The following is a 20,931-nucleotide window of genomic DNA, read 5'->3' on the forward strand; positions in this document are numbered from 1 at the left end:
TTCAAGGCACCCGGTGCCAGAGGCAGCACAGCAACCCCAAAACTTCACTGAACCTCCTCCATGTTTGACTGTAGGGAAAGTGTTCTTTTCTTTGAAGGCTTCATTTCTTTGTTTGTTTTCTGTAAACGGAGATGTGCTTTACCAAAAAGCTCTAATTTGGTCTCATCTGTCCACAGGACATTCTCCCAGAAGGATTTTGGCTTGTTCAGGTGTGTTTTGGCAAACTACTGTCAGCCTTTCTTGTGTCTGTCTCAGCAGCTGTGGGGTCCTCCTGGGTCTCCTTTCATTGAGTGGCGACGCATGGTGCGAGTTGAAACTGCCATACCTTGTGTCTGAGGTCAGCTTGAATCTGTTTGGCGGTTGATCGAGGTGCTTCATCCACCATTCGAACAATCCTTCGCTGCAATCATCGAACAAGTTTTGTCTTGTGGCCACGTCCAGGGAGGTTGGCTACAGTGCCATGGGCCTTAAACTTCCTGATTGATAACATTGCATACGCTGGACACGGGAACATCAAGGTCTCTGGAGATGGACTTGCAGCCTTGAGATTGTCCATCCTTGGCTTCTTTTCTAACAACTTCTAAAAGGTGCCAATAATATTGTCCAGGCCATTTTAGGATTTCTGTGTGGATAAGCTAAGATTTAGTAATTTTTTTCAGCTTTTTTGTTTTGTTCCACTACAAACCAAAGAAATACATATGTGGATACCAAAATATTTTTTAATTTCAACAATTTTCTGGAAGAAATGATGCATTATTTGAAAAAAGTGCAAGGGCACCAATATTTTTGGCCATGACTGTAAATGAGTTCATAATGATTTTGTCAAGTCGTCTGTGAATTGAGCTATATGAAGCAGAAACCATATTTTCTGAATAATCATGTACACCAAGTTCAGGCAGAAATCTGTTGAGGGCACGATAACTGAAAGTAGATCAAAAGTGCAGAAAGTACTGTCGTGTGACTACCCTTTGTGGTGAACACCGTAGGGTAGCACGGATGACCAAACGAGCTTTAACACTCTGAGGCGTTCAGTTCAATGGCGGAGCTAATACGCGATGGGAGCAAACGGGAGAGAAACCGGAGCCTTGCCTTCACGGACCCCCCAATGTCCTCGACGCTGTAATAAATAACCACACACGAAACGGAATTAAATTGTACAAAAATAAACAGGCTTATTAAATAAAATGCCGGTAACAAATAAAATGCACACTCAATAAAACTAAAATCCGAAATGGGACGTCCCCACAAACAGACCCAAAGACAGACGAAAGGGAAAGATAACTGAAAATAAAAAGTGTTATTTAGTAGATTACTTAGCTCAAATCAGCTGGTGTGTCTCGCCAGGAATCGTCAATCCCATCGCGCGCAATCCGGACGCGGCTTCTGCCTTGGCGGGAAGCAGGCCTCAGTACGTCCTCGTTCACTAGGCCCTGCTTGTGGGCGTGACGTAGGCCTCCCGCGCGAAGCAAACGAGCATGCGTGCAGCTCGCTTCTCCAGCCGTGCCTGTCTTCATCGTCCTCGCGCATGAAACTGCAGCTCTCGGTCCACAGTTCTGCCTCTGCACGACCACCAGCAAGTTCTCGGAACACGGCCGGTCCGCGATGAAGCCTCCCCGTGCAGAGAGCGAAGCACAACCTTCCACTATCGCTTTTTGAACGAGAGGCGCAAGAGGGAACGTTCGCTCTCAATCCCAGACGCCAGAGGGGAACGAGGAGAAGATGGCGGTACACAACCGTTCACTGACAGATCCAAATCGAGAAGGGAAAATGTCCAACCGTTCACTATGACATCCAGAACGAGAAGGGAAGATGTCCACCGCTCCAACTATTTTGTACACGTCGCACTGTCATCCATCCCTGCTTCACAAATCAGTGTGTGCCACCTCTTTGTAGTCCATCTCTGCTCCTATCAGCAAGTCTCATCTTACCCGGGCTTGTGCCAATCAACTCCCCCCGCCCAATCACCGCTCTTCTGGGTGTGGCTCTCGGCCTGCCCGTCCTTGTAGTGATGTAGCGGCTGCGGCGCCAGCGGTATTGTTCGATCTGAGTTTCCGGTTAGTTTTATTATTAATTAGTGTAGTTTAATGGGCCAGTTTGGTTAGTGTCGAGTGCAGTGTCATAAGGAACAAAGGCATAGATTACAGAGGTATTTACAAACAGGGAATTAATTTACCCATAATACTCAAGCCAATTAATAAGCCCCACTCCTCTGATGGGGACAAATATACAAACTTAACCCGACAGTCCGGTCTAATACAAAGTCCCTACCTATTACATGGGGGTGGTTCTTCTTCTTCACGACAATCGGAGCACACTAATCTATGCATTCTACCTGGTCTACGGTAATCATTGTCTACCCCCTACAAACATAACAGTACATTTAAACTATTCATAGAATACTTACCCCACGCAGTCAACTTGGTGCGAGCCAACTTTGCTTTTGAGGGGCTTTTAATTATTTATTTATTTTGATCCAATATGGCTGCCAGACCACGTGAGCGATTGCACCATAAATTTGTTCTCATGTAATTGTGTAGTCGAATTATGACGTCATAATTAAGGTACCGATGACATTAACATTTTATTCCCAATGGGGCCTTGCAAGATCCTGGAATGGGAGTGCACCAGAGCGTTCCATCTGAAGTGAATTGCAGGGATGGATGGAGAGCATTCATGTGTTCCGGAAAGACTTCACCACTTAAGGTAGACGTGAAAACAGCAAAGATGTCATTTATGTACCGATAAATAGATAGTTGGGACTAAAATTGCAGAATGTAAATTGGCGAAAGCACGTCGTTCATGATAACCAACAAATATGTTTGCTAGGACAGGCCCGAGAGAGGATCCCATAGATATGGCTGAATTGTAAATGTTGATGGACATCACAGAAAAACAGTGTGGTACTCAACAGGAAGTAAACGTACAGGGGTGGATCCAGAAAATTTTTAGGGGGGGTTCATTTGAGGTTAAGATGTTCATAGATCATACAATCTACCATCAAGCCTTATTCAACTCGATGTATTTGTCTTTTATTTTTCACTTGACAGTATTTAGCTAAAAGGGGATGTTGTCCTCAATAGTGATGTATGTAAGCTTGTGCCGGCCGGCTTACTGAGTGAAGTGACGGTTTCCTATTTGTACATAATTAGCTCTTGTAGTCAACTAGCTCTACTAAAGGATGTCCAGAAACTCCATTGTTCGTGGATTTTGGCCTGCAAAGTCATGAATGATGATATTCATATCTAAGTCCACACCATAATGAATATGCGTTGGTGGAAGTCCATTCATCCGATCTTCACGCATTGTTTGCCTCATGTGAGTCTTAAGACGTCTCAGTCTGCTAATAGACCACTCACACTTCCGTGATGTTACGGGTATCGTGCAAAAGAGAAACATCAGGCAGTGGATGTTGGACAAGAATGATTTGCATGTTTGAGGGTTTTTGCTGCTGTGGTTGGAACCCCATTATCTGACGGCTGCACACCTCTAACAATTGTTACTGGTGATTGCAGGTCATTTTGGTAGAAATCCACCAATTCACTGATTACTTATTTTTTACTTTTCACTGTCCTAAATGGTCCCGGTGTGTACCCCGGTTTAGAATAGGTACACTGTACTGTATCCCTGCGCATCGTAGGAGGCGACTAAGGGTTGGCGTCAGGAAGGGCATTCGGCCATAAAAACTTTGCCTCAAACAGGGAACCATGATTGTCATGGGGCCCGCAAGGCTAACCCCTGCACTAGCGGGGAAAATGGCCTTAAAACGATCATTCATTCATATTCACTGTCCTAAATGAGCAGATCAGACGGGATGAGGTGCAGTGCACGTGTGTCTCGTCTCGTGTGCTGTTAAGCGGGTCTGTAGTTCTTCGAGCAGGTTCTGAGTCATTGGCCGGAGCCAGCAGTGGTAGAAGTATCATTGGAGAAGAGGCACCATTATGTGGTCGCACGATGGTGCCGGGGACGACTTCGTTTCCAGGGCCGGAAAAGATGATAGCTGGGACTGAAGGTTGTGTACAACTTGAAACCAGCATGTGGCTCGTTTGCTTTCTTGTTGCCGTTTTTGTCCGAGGTAGCTCATGGCTTTCAATATGTAGAAATGAATGCAAGTCTGAGGATCCAGATTTGTATCCCACCGATAGGCTGGATCTGGATTTGCACCTCAACCAAAAGCTAATCCACTTGTTCTTGTCATTTAACCAACTCATTCACCAAGTTTTGTCATCCAACTTTTTGTCATCCACAACCTTTTTAAATATCATGATATATATCATTTCTGGCCCCATCTCTCAATTTTGAAGAATCGCTTAATTTTTAAAATCCTCGTCTCTGGATTCCGGTGTGTACCCCGGCTTAGAATAGGTACACCATATCCCTGCGCATCGTGAGGCGACCAAGGGTTGGCGTCAGGAAGGGCATCCGGCCGTAAAAACATTGCCGCAAACAGGGAACCATGATTGTCATGGGGCCCGCAAGGCTAACCCCCGCTCTAGCGGGGAAAATGGCCTTAAAACGATCATTCATTCATTTTTTCATTCCCAATGGGGAGTACTTCACAACGCACCATATTTCAATATTTTTTTCTCATGGAGTGGTTTCAGAGATAGAGGTGCAATGTTTTTCGATTTTTCCAAGATGTCGCCTGTACCACATGACATAGGTCATAATTATCAGTAAAAACATTCTACAGGCGGCATGCGATCCAATAGTGAAGTTTGTCAATCGGACCAACGGTTGCCGAGAAAATGAATTTTAAAAAATGCAGACACGCATGCCACACGTACTGAACCGAATGGCTAACCCTGCTTTTTGCTTCGCGAGCGCAGACTTACAAAAAAAAATTATCACGACCAGGTGGGAGTACAAACAGAACGATTATTAAAACTTGTCATTTATTGTACACAACATGAAACGTGGGAGATGCAAGAATGATAATCTTACAAAATTACTTTTCTTCCTCGGACAGAGTGAAGTTTCAAGGAACATGCATACTCCAAATAGCTCTCTCTACCTGCAACAGAAAAAAAGAAAAGAAACCCAAAACAAAACGAAAACAAAAACATTGGCTACCCTGCATACAAAATTCTCCTTCAAACAATTCAACCCGTTAACTTATCTCGTGTCATTAAAGTGATTATTTCAATCATCTCGAATGGGAATCAAACAGCAGATTAAAAATGCACATGAAGCCTTCCTTTGTGTCTGCATTTACTTTCATTTACAATTCAAGTATGGACAAAAGACAAAACGGGTGCATGTGCAGCCGTCTCATCACTTCATTCATATACTTCAACAGAAACAAAAAAGAAATCAAATTGTACAAATTTTGTTTCACTCGTATTACATTATGCAAGTAAACAACTGCTTTCAGAGGACAAAGGAAAGAAAATTCCAATTCTGGGAAACAAACACCAACAGTGGACAAGTCTTTTATAATATTCATAAAAACATCCTTTCCCACATGTGCAATTAAAAAAAGAAAAGAAAAAAAAGGGAGCTAGTTTGGTTGATTGCAAGTTTGTTCACTCCTTACAAAATAACCGCTTAGTTTGGCTATTAAATACCAACTACAGTGACTGATCCAAATCAATTGCACCTGTTAAGAGGAAGCAGTGGACCCCAAGTCAACAGTCCTAAAGCAGGGATGTGGTTGAACTTTTAGAACTGACGCTCGATCTGGACTTTAACAAAATGTCTTGCAATGGCAAAGTCATAAAAGCAGAGGCAGACCGTTTCGGTGAAATCCTGGCACGGCATGATGCAGGCAGACCAAGCTATACGCAGTGCATAAAACACAGGTAAGTGTCCCAAAAAAAACCCCAAAACCATGGGCTGTGTGGTGGTGTATTGCATCGATAGGAAAAAAACAAACATCTTAATGCATCCTCTGCCATTATGCACAAAAGCCGAGGGCTTTGGAGCAAGCAGTTGTTTCACAGTGAAATTAGCCCTGCTGGCACAAAAGGTTAACATTGCAGGTAAAGGGTGAGCGGGAGCGAGGGGGTTGAGGACACAGACGCACAACAGCTCGTTATAAAACAGATAGACCAAGTGGATGCAGAACAGCAAAACACAGAACAGATTGGTGCAGTTTAAAGAGAAAATGGCATGATCGCAGAGTAATACAAAGCGGTAAATAAATCCACAGGATACACAATAGATTATAAAAAAAAAAGAAAAAAAAAAAAAGAGGCTAAGAAGCAAAGGTTAAAAACACTTACAGTCTGGAGAACTCTGCAATGCAACACACCTTATACACAACAGATTAAACAAAACACATGCAGCATTCAAAAGTTCACATACGAGACAAATTAATACAAAATTAACGCGCTTCTCGATCTCAACAGTCGTCTGCTACGAGATCTACACCTGTACAAAAAAACCCCGCAAATATCAACTACCCAGATGCAAAAAACATATGGGCAGAGACAAAAGCTCGATCTGCTGATGATGCTGTTAATGGTAGAGTTGAAACACAATGATTATCAAATCAAACAACAACAACAACAACAACAAGGAGGCATTTTAAGGCCATTTCCCCTGGTAGAGCGGGGGTTAGCCTTGCGGGCCCCATCAAATCAAACAACAGTACATTCATAATCATCAAAAACAAAAACAGGAGACAAAGGCTTTCAACATTGTTTTTCCGATTACAAGCTGTCCGCTGACAAGACCTACGGACGAGATGTGATGACCAGAGTAGTCACTCATTTCACAGCATTGATCGACACTTTAGTTAGCCCATGGAAGACTTTGCCAAAACTATACAAGAATTAAGGAAATGTCAGCCCCATTTACAGCTTTTCAAACAAAAATGCAAAGTTTGTGAAAATTAAACAAGACCGTTTTGTTCAACACAACCATGCACGAGCACACAAAAATAGTCCATCTATAACCCACCCCTTCCTGTCCCCCCCCTCTTCTCTCACAATCCAGAGAAGTGTTACACAAGCAATTACTAGGCACATTACTTTAAGCATGAAACAGTTTCCTTGAACAACTGCATGAGTGCTGCGACGACTTGGTCTCACATGGGCTCTTGATACAAACCGCAACCGCTTTGGTGACACCCATGCCAGGGTTTGGACGAATCAGGCAAATAGCCAAATTTTTCACGTGAGTCCTTCAAATTCCAAAACGCCCAAGAGCACACATGTTGAAGGTGTGAGGTGACAAACAGCATTTGCAGATATTTGCAGGGTCTTTTTTAATGCACTGTACATTTATTGTTCAATGGCCAACACGTGCATTTGGAGAATGCTGCGGATTACATGGGCAAAGTAAACAGTCAGGCTGGATTTTTATACAGGTCCTCAGAGGAAAATAAACTTTAGCGACTGCCCTTTCAATATCCGGTGTGTCAACGACCATGGGAGGAAGGGGGGAGGGGGGTGAGGGGCAGGGAAAAATGGCAAGTGATGTAACTTCTGCGTTTTAGGCCTTGTGGGAAGAGTTAACAAATCCGCAGGTGTCTCAGTTCGAGCCAGCAGAGCTTTTCAGGATTTGCACGACGTAGCCAACCACGGGGGCAGAGTGGGAGATGCTTTGAATTGTAACGTAACAGTGTCACATTATGCCATTTGTGATGTATTGGAAGCCATCGTAGAGGCGAGTTGTGAGAGAGCGCATGCTTCCCTCAACCATTTGATCAATCAGCATCTGCAGCTGCTCTTCAGTCAAACTCATGTGGAAACGTTCCTTGAGCTGGCGGATTGTACTGGCACCGTGAAAACAAGGGAGCTGGGAGCCTGCAAAAGAGCAAATTTCAATATAGTGCAAAGCACACACACCACAACCAAAAGGAAATCGAGTAGCAATATGCAATGGAAAGTTTCTATTCAACTGATCAGAACCCAACGCCACAAGTCACACACCTTGTTGCATTATCTCCACGATCTGCACAACACGCTCCATGTGCTTGCGAGCAGCAATAAGCCCCTGCAGCATAAGCAGCTTGTAGTACAGGAACATGTCACTGTCTTGTCCTCCCATAACCTGGAAAGAAATTCACATTGCACCATGGGAGGAAAATGCCCTTGTACCTTCCACAAAAAAAAAAACTAGGAAAGTGTGGAAAGATCACCAGAATGAAGTAGCCATCAACCCAGCTGACTTTCTTGGAACCGTAGCATCTCACTTACATCGACAAACTCCTGCGTCAGCTTGAAGGCAGATGTCTCAAAACCCAGATTTCGTGGCGAGCTCGAAAGGATAAAACCAAAATCTATGTGGATGATGTGACCCTCTTGGTCCAAAAGAATATTGCCATTGTGCCTGCAGAGAGAGGTCAGAAATGTGGTTGTTGAGTTCCAGCAACCAACCAAAAAGTGTGATTTGGTTTCGTGATCAACAGCACCCAATCTTAGGTGTTTGTACGTACACGTACACACGCACACGCACACACACTTCAATTTGGCCATATTAATGTTTTACCCTTTGGAAGCCTTTATGCGATTTTAAATCATTCACTAGGCCTTGCAGCACAAGTTTTGGCGGGGGAACGGCAAGGACTCCTTCAGCTGTGGCGCATTACCTCGTAGTTGCTGGGTGAAGGGTCACGAGAGGATGCTACACCCCGACTGGGCTCCAGTCCAATAGCGAGTGAGAGGGGAGGGGGGAGGGGCGAAGTACGTCATAGCAAAAGGTGGGGGTCATTAAAAGCCCACGCAGGGGAGAGCAGTAGTCCCTCAAGCTGCAGATGATGGCCTAGTAGGTGGATCGGAGTTAAAGTGTGCCAAGGAAGGACTTTGCATGATGGAAGATACTCAGTTAGTGGCTTTGGAGGCCAAATTCGAAATGTGGTTCGCTAAAGAAAGATCAAGGCTGAAAGTGAGATCCAGGTGTTTGAATGACTGCACTTCATCAAGAGGATTGTTAAGAAAGTAGAGAGGAGGGTTTGCCAGACTGTCCTTTCGGAGAAAGTTCGTGAGCGTGTGAAATTTGTCAGGATTGAAGACCTATTCCAAGTGTTTGGCCAGCTTGTGATTTTTTTTTCAAGGTCTGAAGAGAGGGAAGAGGCTGCAGCCTGTCTGTCTGAAGAATGAGGGACGTAACGGCACAGGGTCGAGTCATTAGCAAATGTATAAAGAGGAATTTCCAGTCAGAGATCATTGATGAAGATTAGGAATAAGACTGAGCCCAAAACACTGCCTTTGGCCAGCCTTGACAGGGAGAGGAGATGAAAGGATTCTGTCGAGTGTCACACGTTGACTACGACAGCAGAGGAAGTCAGTAACCTAAGTGTGGAGTTGGCCTTGGATGACATTGCAGAGAGTTTGGAGAGGAAGACAGGATGCCAGACTGTATCAAAAGCACAGAATATGTTCAGAGAGATGGCCTTGAACTCATTCATGTCTGACATTGAGGGCCTCAATCCATTGTTCGAGTAGAAGCAGCATGTCCAAGGTGGAATGACATGGTCTGGAACCAAATTGGTGATCTGAGATGAGGTTGTTGGAGAAAAGGAACGATTGCATATCAACTGCGATGATGGATTCCATGACCTTGCTGATGATTTTAAGTAAGCTGATAGATCTGTAGTTAAGGGGATCATTTTTGCACCTTTTGTATGTAATGCACTAATGCAGTAATGTTGGTGGATTTCCAATCAGATATAAGATCGCCTCATGCAAATGGCAGAGGATGTGCAAGAGCAGCAAAGCAGGTTTTTAAGGATAGGTGAGCTGATGCCGCCTAATCCAGTAGCAGAGTCGAGGGTTGAAAGAACTTCTCCACCTTCTCAGGTGCAAAAGACAGCGTCTAGGAGAAGTTGGTATTCAGCCCATGGAGGATGGGTACTGAGAGTGATGGGTTGGGGACAACATTTGGAAGCAAACAGAATTGATGCATTCAGCCTTCTCACAAACAGAGTCAGCTATGGTGCCATTTGAAGAGAGGGCGGTCGGTGGAAGGGGAGCATATACCAGAGACGGACTTAACAAGGCACCACCAGGTTTTAGAGGAGGGGGGCGAGCTTGGAAGTTGTTTCTTATCCCACCACCCCTATTTAATGTGTTATCCTTTGTAACCTATCTCAGTATCTCATGCGCACTAAAAGATTACAGTATTACAATCCTGATGTTCATCCTGATGAAGCAGCACTTACACGGAAGGAAAGAACAGCTATAATGCACAAGTTTAGGCACAAGTTTAGGCCCAATTCCACGACATCAAGATTATTCTGGCAGAGAGAGTCGAGCGGAGGGATCAACGCCAACTCCACCAATTGGCGCCGAGCAAGCTTGGCTCGTCGACGTCACTAGGCAGGGCATTAGGAGGTTCAATACAACGGCCACCCAAGTTGAATTTTAGTTCCTCGTTTCGAAGCAGTGCAGAGGCCAGTTCCCTGTTGAGCTTTTCACAGTCGTTGGGGAGGGAGCTGCTGGCGTCCTCAGATCTTCTACTGGTGAGGACGTCTTTAATAGGGTCGTTCAAATGCTGTGGGGTAGATTTCACACTCTGTTCTGGGTTACCCTCTGCCTTCTGCTATCTTCTGCAGCAGTATGGTCCGTTTAATGGAGTCGGGGGCAACGAGCCATGCATCAGCAGATGGACTGCGCGACTCGCACCCAGGTCTCATGCTGGCTGGTATTTGTCTCATGTCACTCTATTGTCGTCTTCTCTTGGATGATTAAGGCCTTATAGATAATTAATATTCCTGTCCGTATTAATCCACAGGGTGCGTATTTTGGATTGTTAAAGATCATTTGCGATTTTTTTCCCCTCTCTCCTCCCCTTTTTAATACACTTTAAATTCACTGGGTACCTGAGTTATTCGAACGGTGGCAGTCGCCAATTTTGAATAGTGGACTCGCTATAGATGAAGATGTTGAATAGTGGACTTGCTATACATCCTTTAGAATACGTTATGGCTTTGGAGTTATTTTGGAAATATGTTGAGTTGGAGGAGGCAGATGGAGGAAATGTTGAGTTGGATCTTGGAGACGGCGTGAAGCTGGAAGGTGTGAAAACATTTTGCTACCTCGGAGACATGCTGAATGGAGAAGGTGGATCAGACTCGGCAACGGTTGCAAGAGTGAGATGTGCATGGAAGAAGTTTCGGGAACTGAGTGGCGTGCTGATGAGGAGGGGAGTGTCGTTGAAGCTGAAGGGAAAGGTGTATGCTGCATGTGTGAGAAGTGTTATGATTTATGGGAGCGAGACATGGGTAATGAACGTAGAGCAGCAACGAAGGCTGGAAAGGGTGGAAATGCAAATGGTTCGGTGGATGTGCAGAGTATTGTTGAGAGAGAGGAAGACAAATGATGAATTGCGAAAGATGATGGGAATAGAGCCTGTGATTGATGCTGTGAAGAGAAACAGTTTGAGATGGTTTGGTCATGTGTTGAGGAAGGATGAAAGTGACTGGTTGAGAAGAGTGATGGAAATGAATGTAGAAGGAAATAGAGGACAGGGAAGACCGAGAAAGACTTGGCTTAAGATGGTGGAAGAAGAAATGCGGGCAAGGGGGTTAACAAGGAGAGATGCAGAAAATAGGGCAAAATGGAGAAGATTACCATGGGGACCGCAAGGCTAACCCCTGCTCTAGCAGGGAAAATGGCCTTAAAATGCATGTTGTGTTGTTGTTGTTTGGAGTTATTTTGGATTTGGGTGTTGGAATATTTCCTCTGCTCCCGACTGGCTGAATTGAGGGGCACTTGCATCTTGTATTTCCTGTGTTTTTTTGTGGATGAATGTGTGCAGGCAATCCTTGTGATAAGATATGTTGGGAGTAGTGTCAGATAATGACGGTTGCAGGATAGCTTCAAAGGCATGCACGCATCCTTGCAGCTGGAGTGTGAGTTTCATGGTTTGTGAGAGTACTGATAAACATGAAAGCATGGATATAAAAATAGGCATCAATGGACAATGTATTATCATGCTCAAGTGTTTTACTCATTTATACAATATGACAACTGTTTTTAAAAACAAAAACCCCCAAATACCCCCACAAACCTGTCCTTTACTTGTAGTAAATAACAAACGAGACAGTATGCGGCACAACTCTGCACAAAATTTCTTCGTGCACACAGAAATGCCTCAGTATTATAATGGCCATGCTCCTGCAGGAAGAAGTTGAGCAAGGACAGCTGCGACTGTTTCTTCACTTGATGAATAGACACTGCATTGACAATAGGCTCAATCATGCCACTGTCTGCAGATGTTACTAAGATTTTGTAAGGTTTTAGCCACAGTGGAACACGTTCCTGTTCCCAGATTGCCTGCACAAAAATGAGAGAATATAAACATTACATTCTAATCAAATCAGAACATAGAAGAAAAAACAAAAAGTGAATTTTTTTTAACTTTCTTGGTCTGCTTACGAAACTCAGTTAATGGTATCTGGGGTCCCCTTTTGGGTTGGCAATGTCCTGCACATTCAAAAACAGTGGGTGGTTTTTGATGGCATTCCCTCACATGCTCCACCAATAAAGGACGGTGCCCCTCAAGATAGCATTCTGGGAACAGCCTGTTGGTCTTCAATAACCTCACTTCCTCACTGGAAACCCCTATGTATGAAATTGTAGAAGACTTTCCTCGACACAAGTTAGTTCCTTACGAATCTGCCAGCCAGGTTGTGAGCAAGTCAAATCTTCAAGTTCGTCTACAAAACCAATTGCCATATAGTAAATTCTCAACAAAGCCTATTCCTCAGCTTACAACATTGTACACGGCCTTAGTGTGAAGTGCTGTGGAATTATGGTACTGCTGCTTCCAATCATTCTCCACCGATCAGCCATATATTGCCATCTGGTGACAGGAGGCTGAGTCTCAAGGTCTACTTCTCACTTACTGCATACAGGGAGGGTCAGTGGCCTTGCAGTCTCGATTCTGGTCTTACAACTCCTGCCTTTACATCTCCAGCAGTACACATAGAGGTACACATTCTACCAGTCAACCCCAACTTGTTGCTCTCCCCAAGTCTAAACTTAATGCTCCCTTCCATTAATTTCCTCCTACCTCTCCCTCCATGTAACTCACAACAAGTGTGCATGCACCCATAAGCAAAACAGAAGATATGATCTTGCTAATCTCAAGGCCAAACTCTCCATAGAGTCTCCTTCCACATTATCTTGGTGCCACCTGCCAAGTTTGTCCATGGTGTATGCTCCCTCTCTATCCCCTCACTCACGCAAACTCTGTTCGAGAAAAAGCACATGGAAGCTCAGTATTTGCCTCTGCATCTCACAAGTGGCCAGACAGAAGCCTCTGCTCAGTGAAAGACACATGAAAGCCCGCTTGGAGTTTGCAAAAAAAGCACCTAAAGGACTCAGACTGAGAAACAAGTTTCTGTGGTCTGATGAAACCACGATTGAACTGTTTGGCTTCCGTCTGGCCACTCTGCCATGAAGCCCAGATCGGTGGGGTGTTGCAGTGATGGTTGTCCTTCTGGAAGTTTCTCCCATATCAACACAGGATCTCTGGAGCTCAGCCAGAGTGATCATCGGGTTCGTCGTCACCTCTCTTACCAAGGCCCTTCTCCCCCGATTGCTCAGTTTGGCCGGGCGGCCAGCCCTAGGAAGAGTCCTGGTTGTTCCAAACTTCTTCCATTTAAGAATTATGGAGGCCACTGTGCTCTTGGGAACCTTCAATACAGCAGAATTTTTTTTGTAGGCTTCCCCAGATCTGTGCCTCGACACAATCCTGTCTCTGAGCTCTGCAAGCAGTTCCTTCGACCTCATGGCTTGGTTTTTGCTCTGATATGCATCGTCAGCTGTGAGACCTTATATGGACAGGTGTGCGCCTTTCCAAATAATGTCCAATCAATTGAATTTACCACAGGTGGACTCCAATCAAGGTGTAGAAACATCTCAAAGATGATCAAGAGAAATGGGAGGCACCTGAGCGAAATTTCAAGTGTCATAGCAAAGGGTCTGAATACTTATGTCAATGTGATATTTCAGTTTTTTCTTTTTAATAAATTTGCAAAACCTTCTAAAATCCTGTTTTCCCTTTGTCATTATGGGGTATTGAGTGTAGATTGATGAGGGGAAAAAATGAATTTAAACGATTTCAGCACAAGGATGCAACATAAAATGTGAAAAAAGTGAAGGGGTCTGAATACTTTCTGGATGCACTGGATGAGTATATATATATATATATATATATATATATAAGTACACAACAACAACAGGCATTTTAAGGCCATTTTCCCTGCTCGAGCAGGGGGTAGCCATGAGTGTGTGTATATATATATATATATATATATATATATATATATATATATATATATATATATATATATATATATACAGACTTGGCATTTAATATGGAATTTTTTTTTTTCTTGACTTGGGTTTACTTTCTTAACTCAGTATATCAATCTAGTGAGTTTCTTTTACACTTTGGTGATTTATTTGTTAAAAGAACCATGTCACTGATTGTCTGTCGCAGCAAGAAGTCAACAACAGGATTATATCACAGGTGGCATGGCAAAATGTACGGACAGGTGCATTTGATGATTGGCTTCACAGTCGGGTATACAAGGGTTGTTGCGTTCTGTATTGGTGGAAAACTGCTGCACGTCTCCAAAGGTTATTGCCACTTCCTCTGGAGATGGTCCGTCAACTCGACAATGCTGTTTGTCATGGAGTGGTGGCTTAACGAAATTACGGCATGAAACAGCATGCTATTGCTCGGCAGTATGGCATCACTCAAGGTCAGGTGTCAAAGATCCTGAAACGAAATGCTCAGAGGGGTGTCCCTACTCCAATACCGAGGCCAGGGCGTTCCCGCAGAACCACAAGGAGGGATGATCGCCAGCTGCACCGGTTAGTCCGCAATGGCCGTACCAAGTCAGCTAATCGGCTTGGGGCTGAGTGGCAGCAACTGGCAAATGTGCCTGTATCCAGAAGGCTATTCAACCAACGACTGGTTCAAGCAGGCTATCGTGCCAGGCGTCCCCTGAGAAAGCCACGCCTGATCAGACAACACCGCCAGCGCCGATTGCAGTGGGCGAGAGAGCACCGTCAAATGGCAGCCAGGACACTGGAATCACGTGATCTTCAGTGATGAGTCTAGATTTCTGGCCTATCGTCAAGATGGCCGCGTCCGAGTGAGCAGACAAGTGCATGAAGCCTACAACAAAGATTGTATAGTGCCAAGAGTCCAAGCTGGAGGTGGTGGGGTGACCGTTTGGGCTGCTTTTCATGCAGGTGGCAAAACTGACCTGGTTGTTCTGAATGGAAACCTGAACCAGTTCAAGTACAGGGCCATTCTGGAAGAAACATTGCTTCCATTTGCTCGTGCAGCCTTTCAAGGAAACTTTGTCTTCCAAGATGACAATGCATGGCCTCATCGTGCTCGCATGATCCAACACTTTCTTGCTGACCGTGGTGTAGAGCATATGGAGTGGCCTGCCATGTCCCCGGATATGAATCCGATAGAGAACTTGTGGGCAGAATTAACGCGTCAAATCAACCACTTGGACCAGCAGCCGACCTCTGTGCGTGAATTGCAGCAGGCCGTTGTCACTGCATGGCAAGCGATTCCTGTCCAAACCTTGGCAAATCTCGTGAACAGCATGCCTCAACGTGTATGTGCTCTCCCGAATGCTCGTGGGGGTTACACGAAGTACTGAACTGTAATTTTACTGTCTGTAATCACAGTCGTAATTTAACTTTTGTTTTTGTTAAAAAATTTTTTGGCTAATGTGCAAAATAAAGAGATACTTCTGGAAAACGTACAGAAGTTTAACACAGTACTGTCCAGGAATTGAGTTTGATATCAGTTTACATCACTTTCAAGGATCAATTTATTTGTTTCGAAATGTCAAATGTGGTTTTTCTTTCTTTTAAAGGTCACATTAACAAAATCTAGAATAATTTCAACATAATTCCAATGAACTTTTGGTTCTAAGACATCTTGAAAAGTAAGTTCACCACCAGAAAAAAATATTCCATATTAAATGCCAAGTCTATATATATTATATATATATATAGATATATATATAGATATATATATAGATATATATATAGATATATATATAGATATATATATAGATATATATATAGATATAGATATATATATAGATATAGATATAGATATAGATATAGATATATATATATATATATATATATATATATATATATATATATATATATATATATATATATATATATATATATATATATATATATATATATATATATATATATATATATATATAAAGGAGGAGTGTCTGTCTTGATGTCCGCTTATAACTCAAGAACTACACATCGGAGAAAAGTTTTAGAGACAGATTCGGAATCAGCATAAAATCACGGTGGTTATAGGCGACTTTTTATTTTAATATCAATGGTTTAAAAACCGTGCCAGCTGCAATTCCATGGTGTAGTTTGTGGCGGCGCTATTGCCCCTTTCTGATCCCATGATGCATTGCGGTTCCGATTCGCGATGAGGTCTATGCACTATCACCGACACTTTTCCACCTTTTCCATACCTTTTAATCAGATTTACCTTATCGTCCATCGTAACCACATTACGCTTGGAAACACTAGCATTATCCTTCTTCGGACCCATGGCTAACACAGAGTAAAGGAATACTGTACGTCACCTCTGTTGTGAATGCGAAGCAGCGGTTGCGCATATGTACAGTATACTGTACGTACATATTTATATATTTTTAATGTGCTTTTTATTGTATTTTAAATTGTTTTTTAGCTTCTTTTATCGTTAATTTATGTACTATTTTATTTATTTTAAATATATTTTTAAGGAAAACAAATGTTTTCACGTCCGTAGGAGTGACGTAAAGTCGCACATAATGACAAAATGCGCGCCATTTTTTCGCACCAAGAACGAATAAACGGTTTTTTTTTTAGTTGAGATTTTATTCGAATTCAAATTTCATTAAATTCCAACTGTTGGAAACAATAATTATTTCAACTGTTGGAAATATTTTTTTGGTTAACCAACGACGGTCGATTTAATCTCGACCTTCCCCAAATACGGAAGAGTGCGGCGCTGCAGGAGCGCAGGTGAAACCCAGGAAATGCACGTTGGTGTTCACAGTGGAAATGCCCATGGACAGCATCGTGGTTAACGGCATCGTGGTTAACGGCATTGCTACGAATTCCTTCTGGGAATCTGACCCAAGCCACAATCTCCCAAACCCATATCCGTGCAAGTCCTTCTCTCCCAGACACGGTAATGACTAACGTACCCTCCGACCTCCCCTCATCCTGCTTCCAGGCCCTGGGCTCCTCTGGCTTTGTTGACTGTGAGAGTCCAAAGCTTTTTAGCTCCAGTCAGAGCTGACTCGGTGCTGCAAAGTCTGCCGGGTCGGGTGTTGTGGGACGGGTCGGGTGTTGTGGGACGGGTCGGGTGTTGTGGGACGGGTCGGGTGTTGTGGGACGGGTCGGGTGTTGTGGGACGGGTCGGGTGTTGTGGGACGGGTCGGGTGTTGTGGGACGGGTCGGGTGTTGTGGGACGGGTCGGGTGTTGTGGGACGGGTCGGGTGTTGTGGGACGGGTCGGGTGTTGTGGGACGGGTCGGGTGTTGTGGGACGGGTCGGGTGTTGTGGGACGGGTCGGGTGTTGTGGGACGGGTCGGGTGTTGTGGGACGGGTCGGGTGTTGTGGGACGGGTCGGGTGTTGTGGGACGGGTCGGGTGTTGTGGGACGGGTCGGGTGTTGTGGGACGGGTCGGGTGTTGTGGGACGGGTCGGGTGTTGTGGGACGGGTCGGGTGTTGTGGGACGGGTCGGGTGTTGTGGGACGGGTCGGGTGTTGTGGGACTGGTCGGGTGTTGTGGGACTGGTCGGGTGTTGTGGGACTGGTCGGGTGTTGTGGGACTGGTCGGGTGTTGTGGGACGGGTCGGGTGTTGTGGGACGGGTCGGGTGTTGTGGGACGGTTCGGGTGTTGTGGGACGGTTCGGGTGTTGTGGGACGGGTCGGGTGTTGTGGGACGGGTCGGGTGTTGTGGGACGGGTCGGGTACTGTGGGACGGGTCGGGTACTGTGGGACGGGTCGGGTACTGTGGGACGGGTCGGGTACTGTGGGACGGGTCGGGTACTGTGGGACGGGTCGGGTACTGTGGGACGGGTCGGGTACTGTGGGACGGGTCGGGTACTGTGGGACGGGTCGGGTACTGTGGGACGGGTCGGGTACTGTGGGACGGGTCGGGTACTGTGGGACGGGTCGGGTACTGTGGGACGGGTCGGGTACTGTGGGACGGGTCGGGTACTGTGGGACGGGTCGGGTACTGTGGGACGGGTCGGGTACTGTGGGACGGGTCGGGTACTGTGGGACGGGTCGGGTACTGTGGGACGGCTCGGGTACTGTGGGACGGGTCGGGTACTGTGGGACGGCTCGGGTACTGTGGGACAGGTCGGGTATTGTGGGACGTGTGTTGTTGAAGCGATCGTCAGAACGATGTTGTATCGAGACCAGAATCCCGCTCGGTTGACAGTCACACTGCCAAAGATAGGCAAGTGTCCGATTGAAAGTGAAAGTGTCCTCAAGAGGCGGCTGGGAAATCACACCTTCGGGTATGGACGTTCAACGGCTCCCAATCGACGAACCGCAAATTCCCACTCAAAATCCACGTTACACACACACACACCAGATTAACGTCTGGATGGTTGTGAAAATGGTTGAAGCGAGGTGAAGAACCTGGAGCGATGCGAAATCAGGCGTGAGACAAAACGTCATGTAGGCAATGTACTGTGATATTGCTCTAATATATACATGTTCTTTTCATCATATATTTGTCTTATTCTTATTCAACCCGGGCCAGCTAGTGTATATATATAGTGTATATACTGTGGGACGGGACCAATATATGTATATACACACAGCCTTGGCATTTAATATGGAATTTTTTTTTTCTGGGGGTGAACTTACTTTTCAAGATGTCTTAGAACCAAAAGTTCATTGGAATTATGTTGAAATTATTCGAGATTTTGTTAATGTGACCTTTAAAAGAAACAAAAACCACGACATTTCGAAACAAATAAATTGATCCTTGAAAGTGATGTAAACTGATATCGAACTCAATTCATGGACAGTACTGTGTTAAACTTCTGTACGTTTTCCAGAAATATCTCTTTATTTTGCACATTAGGCAAATTTTTTTTTTTAACAAAAACAAAAGTTAAATTACGACTGGGATTACGGACAGTAAAATTACAGTTCAGTACTTCGTGTAACCCCCACGAGCATTCAGGAGAGCACGTACACGTTGAGGCATGCTGTTCACGAGATTTGCCAAGGTTTGGACAAGAATCGCTTGCCATGCAGTGACAATAAAAAAAACCACCTGCAGTCCATGCAGGTCCATGCAGTGACAATAGCCTGCTACAATTCACGCACAGAGGTCGACTGCTGGTCCAAGTGGTCGATTTGACGCGTTAATTCTGCCCACAAATTCTCTATCGGATTCATATCCGGGGACATGGCAGGCCACTCCATATGCTCTACACCACGGTCAGCAAGAAAGTGTTGGATCATGCGAGCACGATGAGGCCATGCATTGTCATCTTGGAAGACAAAGTTTCCTCGAAAGGCTGCACGAGCAAATGGAAGCAATGTTTCTTCCAGAATGGCCCTGTACTTGAACTGGTTCAGTTTTCCATTCAGAGCAACCAGGTCAGTTTTGCCCCCTGCATGAAAAGCAGCCCAAACGGTCACCCCACCACCTCCAGCTTGGACTCTTGGCACTATACAATCTTTGTTGTAGGCTTCATGCAATTGTCTGCGCACTCGGACGTGGCCATCTTGACGATAGACCAGAAATTTAGACTCGTCACTGAAGATCACGTGATTACAGTGTCCTGGCTGCCATTGACGGTGCTCTCTGGCCCACTGCAATCTGCGCTGTCGGTGTTGTCTGGTCAGGCGTGGCTTTCTCAGGGGACGCCTGGCACGATAGCCTGCTTGAACCAGTCGTTGGTTGAATAGCCTTCTGGATCCCAAGCCGATTAGCTGACTTGGTACGGCCATTGCGAACTAACCGGTGCAGCTGGCGATCATCCCTCCTTGTGGTTCTGCGGGGATGTCCTGGCCTCGGCATTGGAGTCGGGACACCCCTCTGAGCATTTCGTTTCAGGATCTTTGACACCTGACCTTGAGTGATGCCATACTGCCGAGCAATAGCATGCTGTTTCATGCCGGAATTTCGTAAAGCCACCACTCCATGACAAACAGCATTGTCGAGTTGACGGACCATCTCCAGAGGAAGCGGCAATAACCTTTGGAGACGTGCAGCAGTTGTTTTCCACCAATACAGAACACAACAACCCTTGTATACCCGACTGTAAAGCCAATCATCAAATGCACCTGTCCATACATTTTGCCACGCCACCTGTGATATAATCCTGTTGTTGACTTCTTGCTGCAACAGACAATCGGTGACATGGTTCTTTTTACAAATAAGTCACCAAAGTGTAAAAGAAACACCAGATTGATATACTGAGTTAAGAAAGTAAACCCAAGTCAAGAAAAAAAAATATTCCATATTAAATGCCAAGTCTGTATATATGAGTATATATATATATATATATATATATATATATATGAGTATATATATATATATATATATATATATATATATATATATATATATATATATATATACACGAGTATATATATATATACGAGTATATATATATATATATATATATATATATATGAGTATATATATATATATATATATATATATATATATATATACATATATACGAGTATATATATATATATATATATATATATATATATATATATATATATATATATATATATATATATATATATATATATATATATATATATATATATATATATATATATATATATATGAGTATATATATGAGTATATATATATGAGTATATATATATATATATATATATATATATATATATATATATATATATATATATATATATATATATGAGTATATATATATATATATATATATATATATATATATATGA

At 44.1% G+C, this 20,931-nt stretch overlaps 1 protein-coding gene across 1 annotated transcript in view; it reads right to left on the reverse strand.

Moving 5' to 3' along the window:
• Nucleotides 1-4,873: 4,873 nt before the first annotated feature.
• Nucleotides 4,874-20,931, reverse strand: part of PI4KB (phosphatidylinositol 4-kinase beta) — an 87,888-nt gene continuing 71,830 nt past the window's right edge. Inside the window, 4 exon segments of the mRNA XM_068122933.2 lie at nucleotides 4,874-7,748; nucleotides 7,875-7,995; nucleotides 8,142-8,274; nucleotides 11,956-12,221. Coding sequence (XP_067979034.2) covers nucleotides 7,567-7,748; nucleotides 7,875-7,995; nucleotides 8,142-8,274; nucleotides 11,956-12,221 — 702 coding nt within the window. The 3' untranslated portion in view covers nucleotides 4,874-7,566.

The sequence above is a fragment of the Myxine glutinosa genome, chromosome 7 (genome assembly GCF_964187855.1).
Source record: "Myxine glutinosa chromosome 7, kmMyxGlut1.1, whole genome shotgun sequence".
Classification (NCBI taxonomy): Eukaryota; Metazoa; Chordata; class Myxini; order Myxiniformes; family Myxinidae; genus Myxine; species Myxine glutinosa.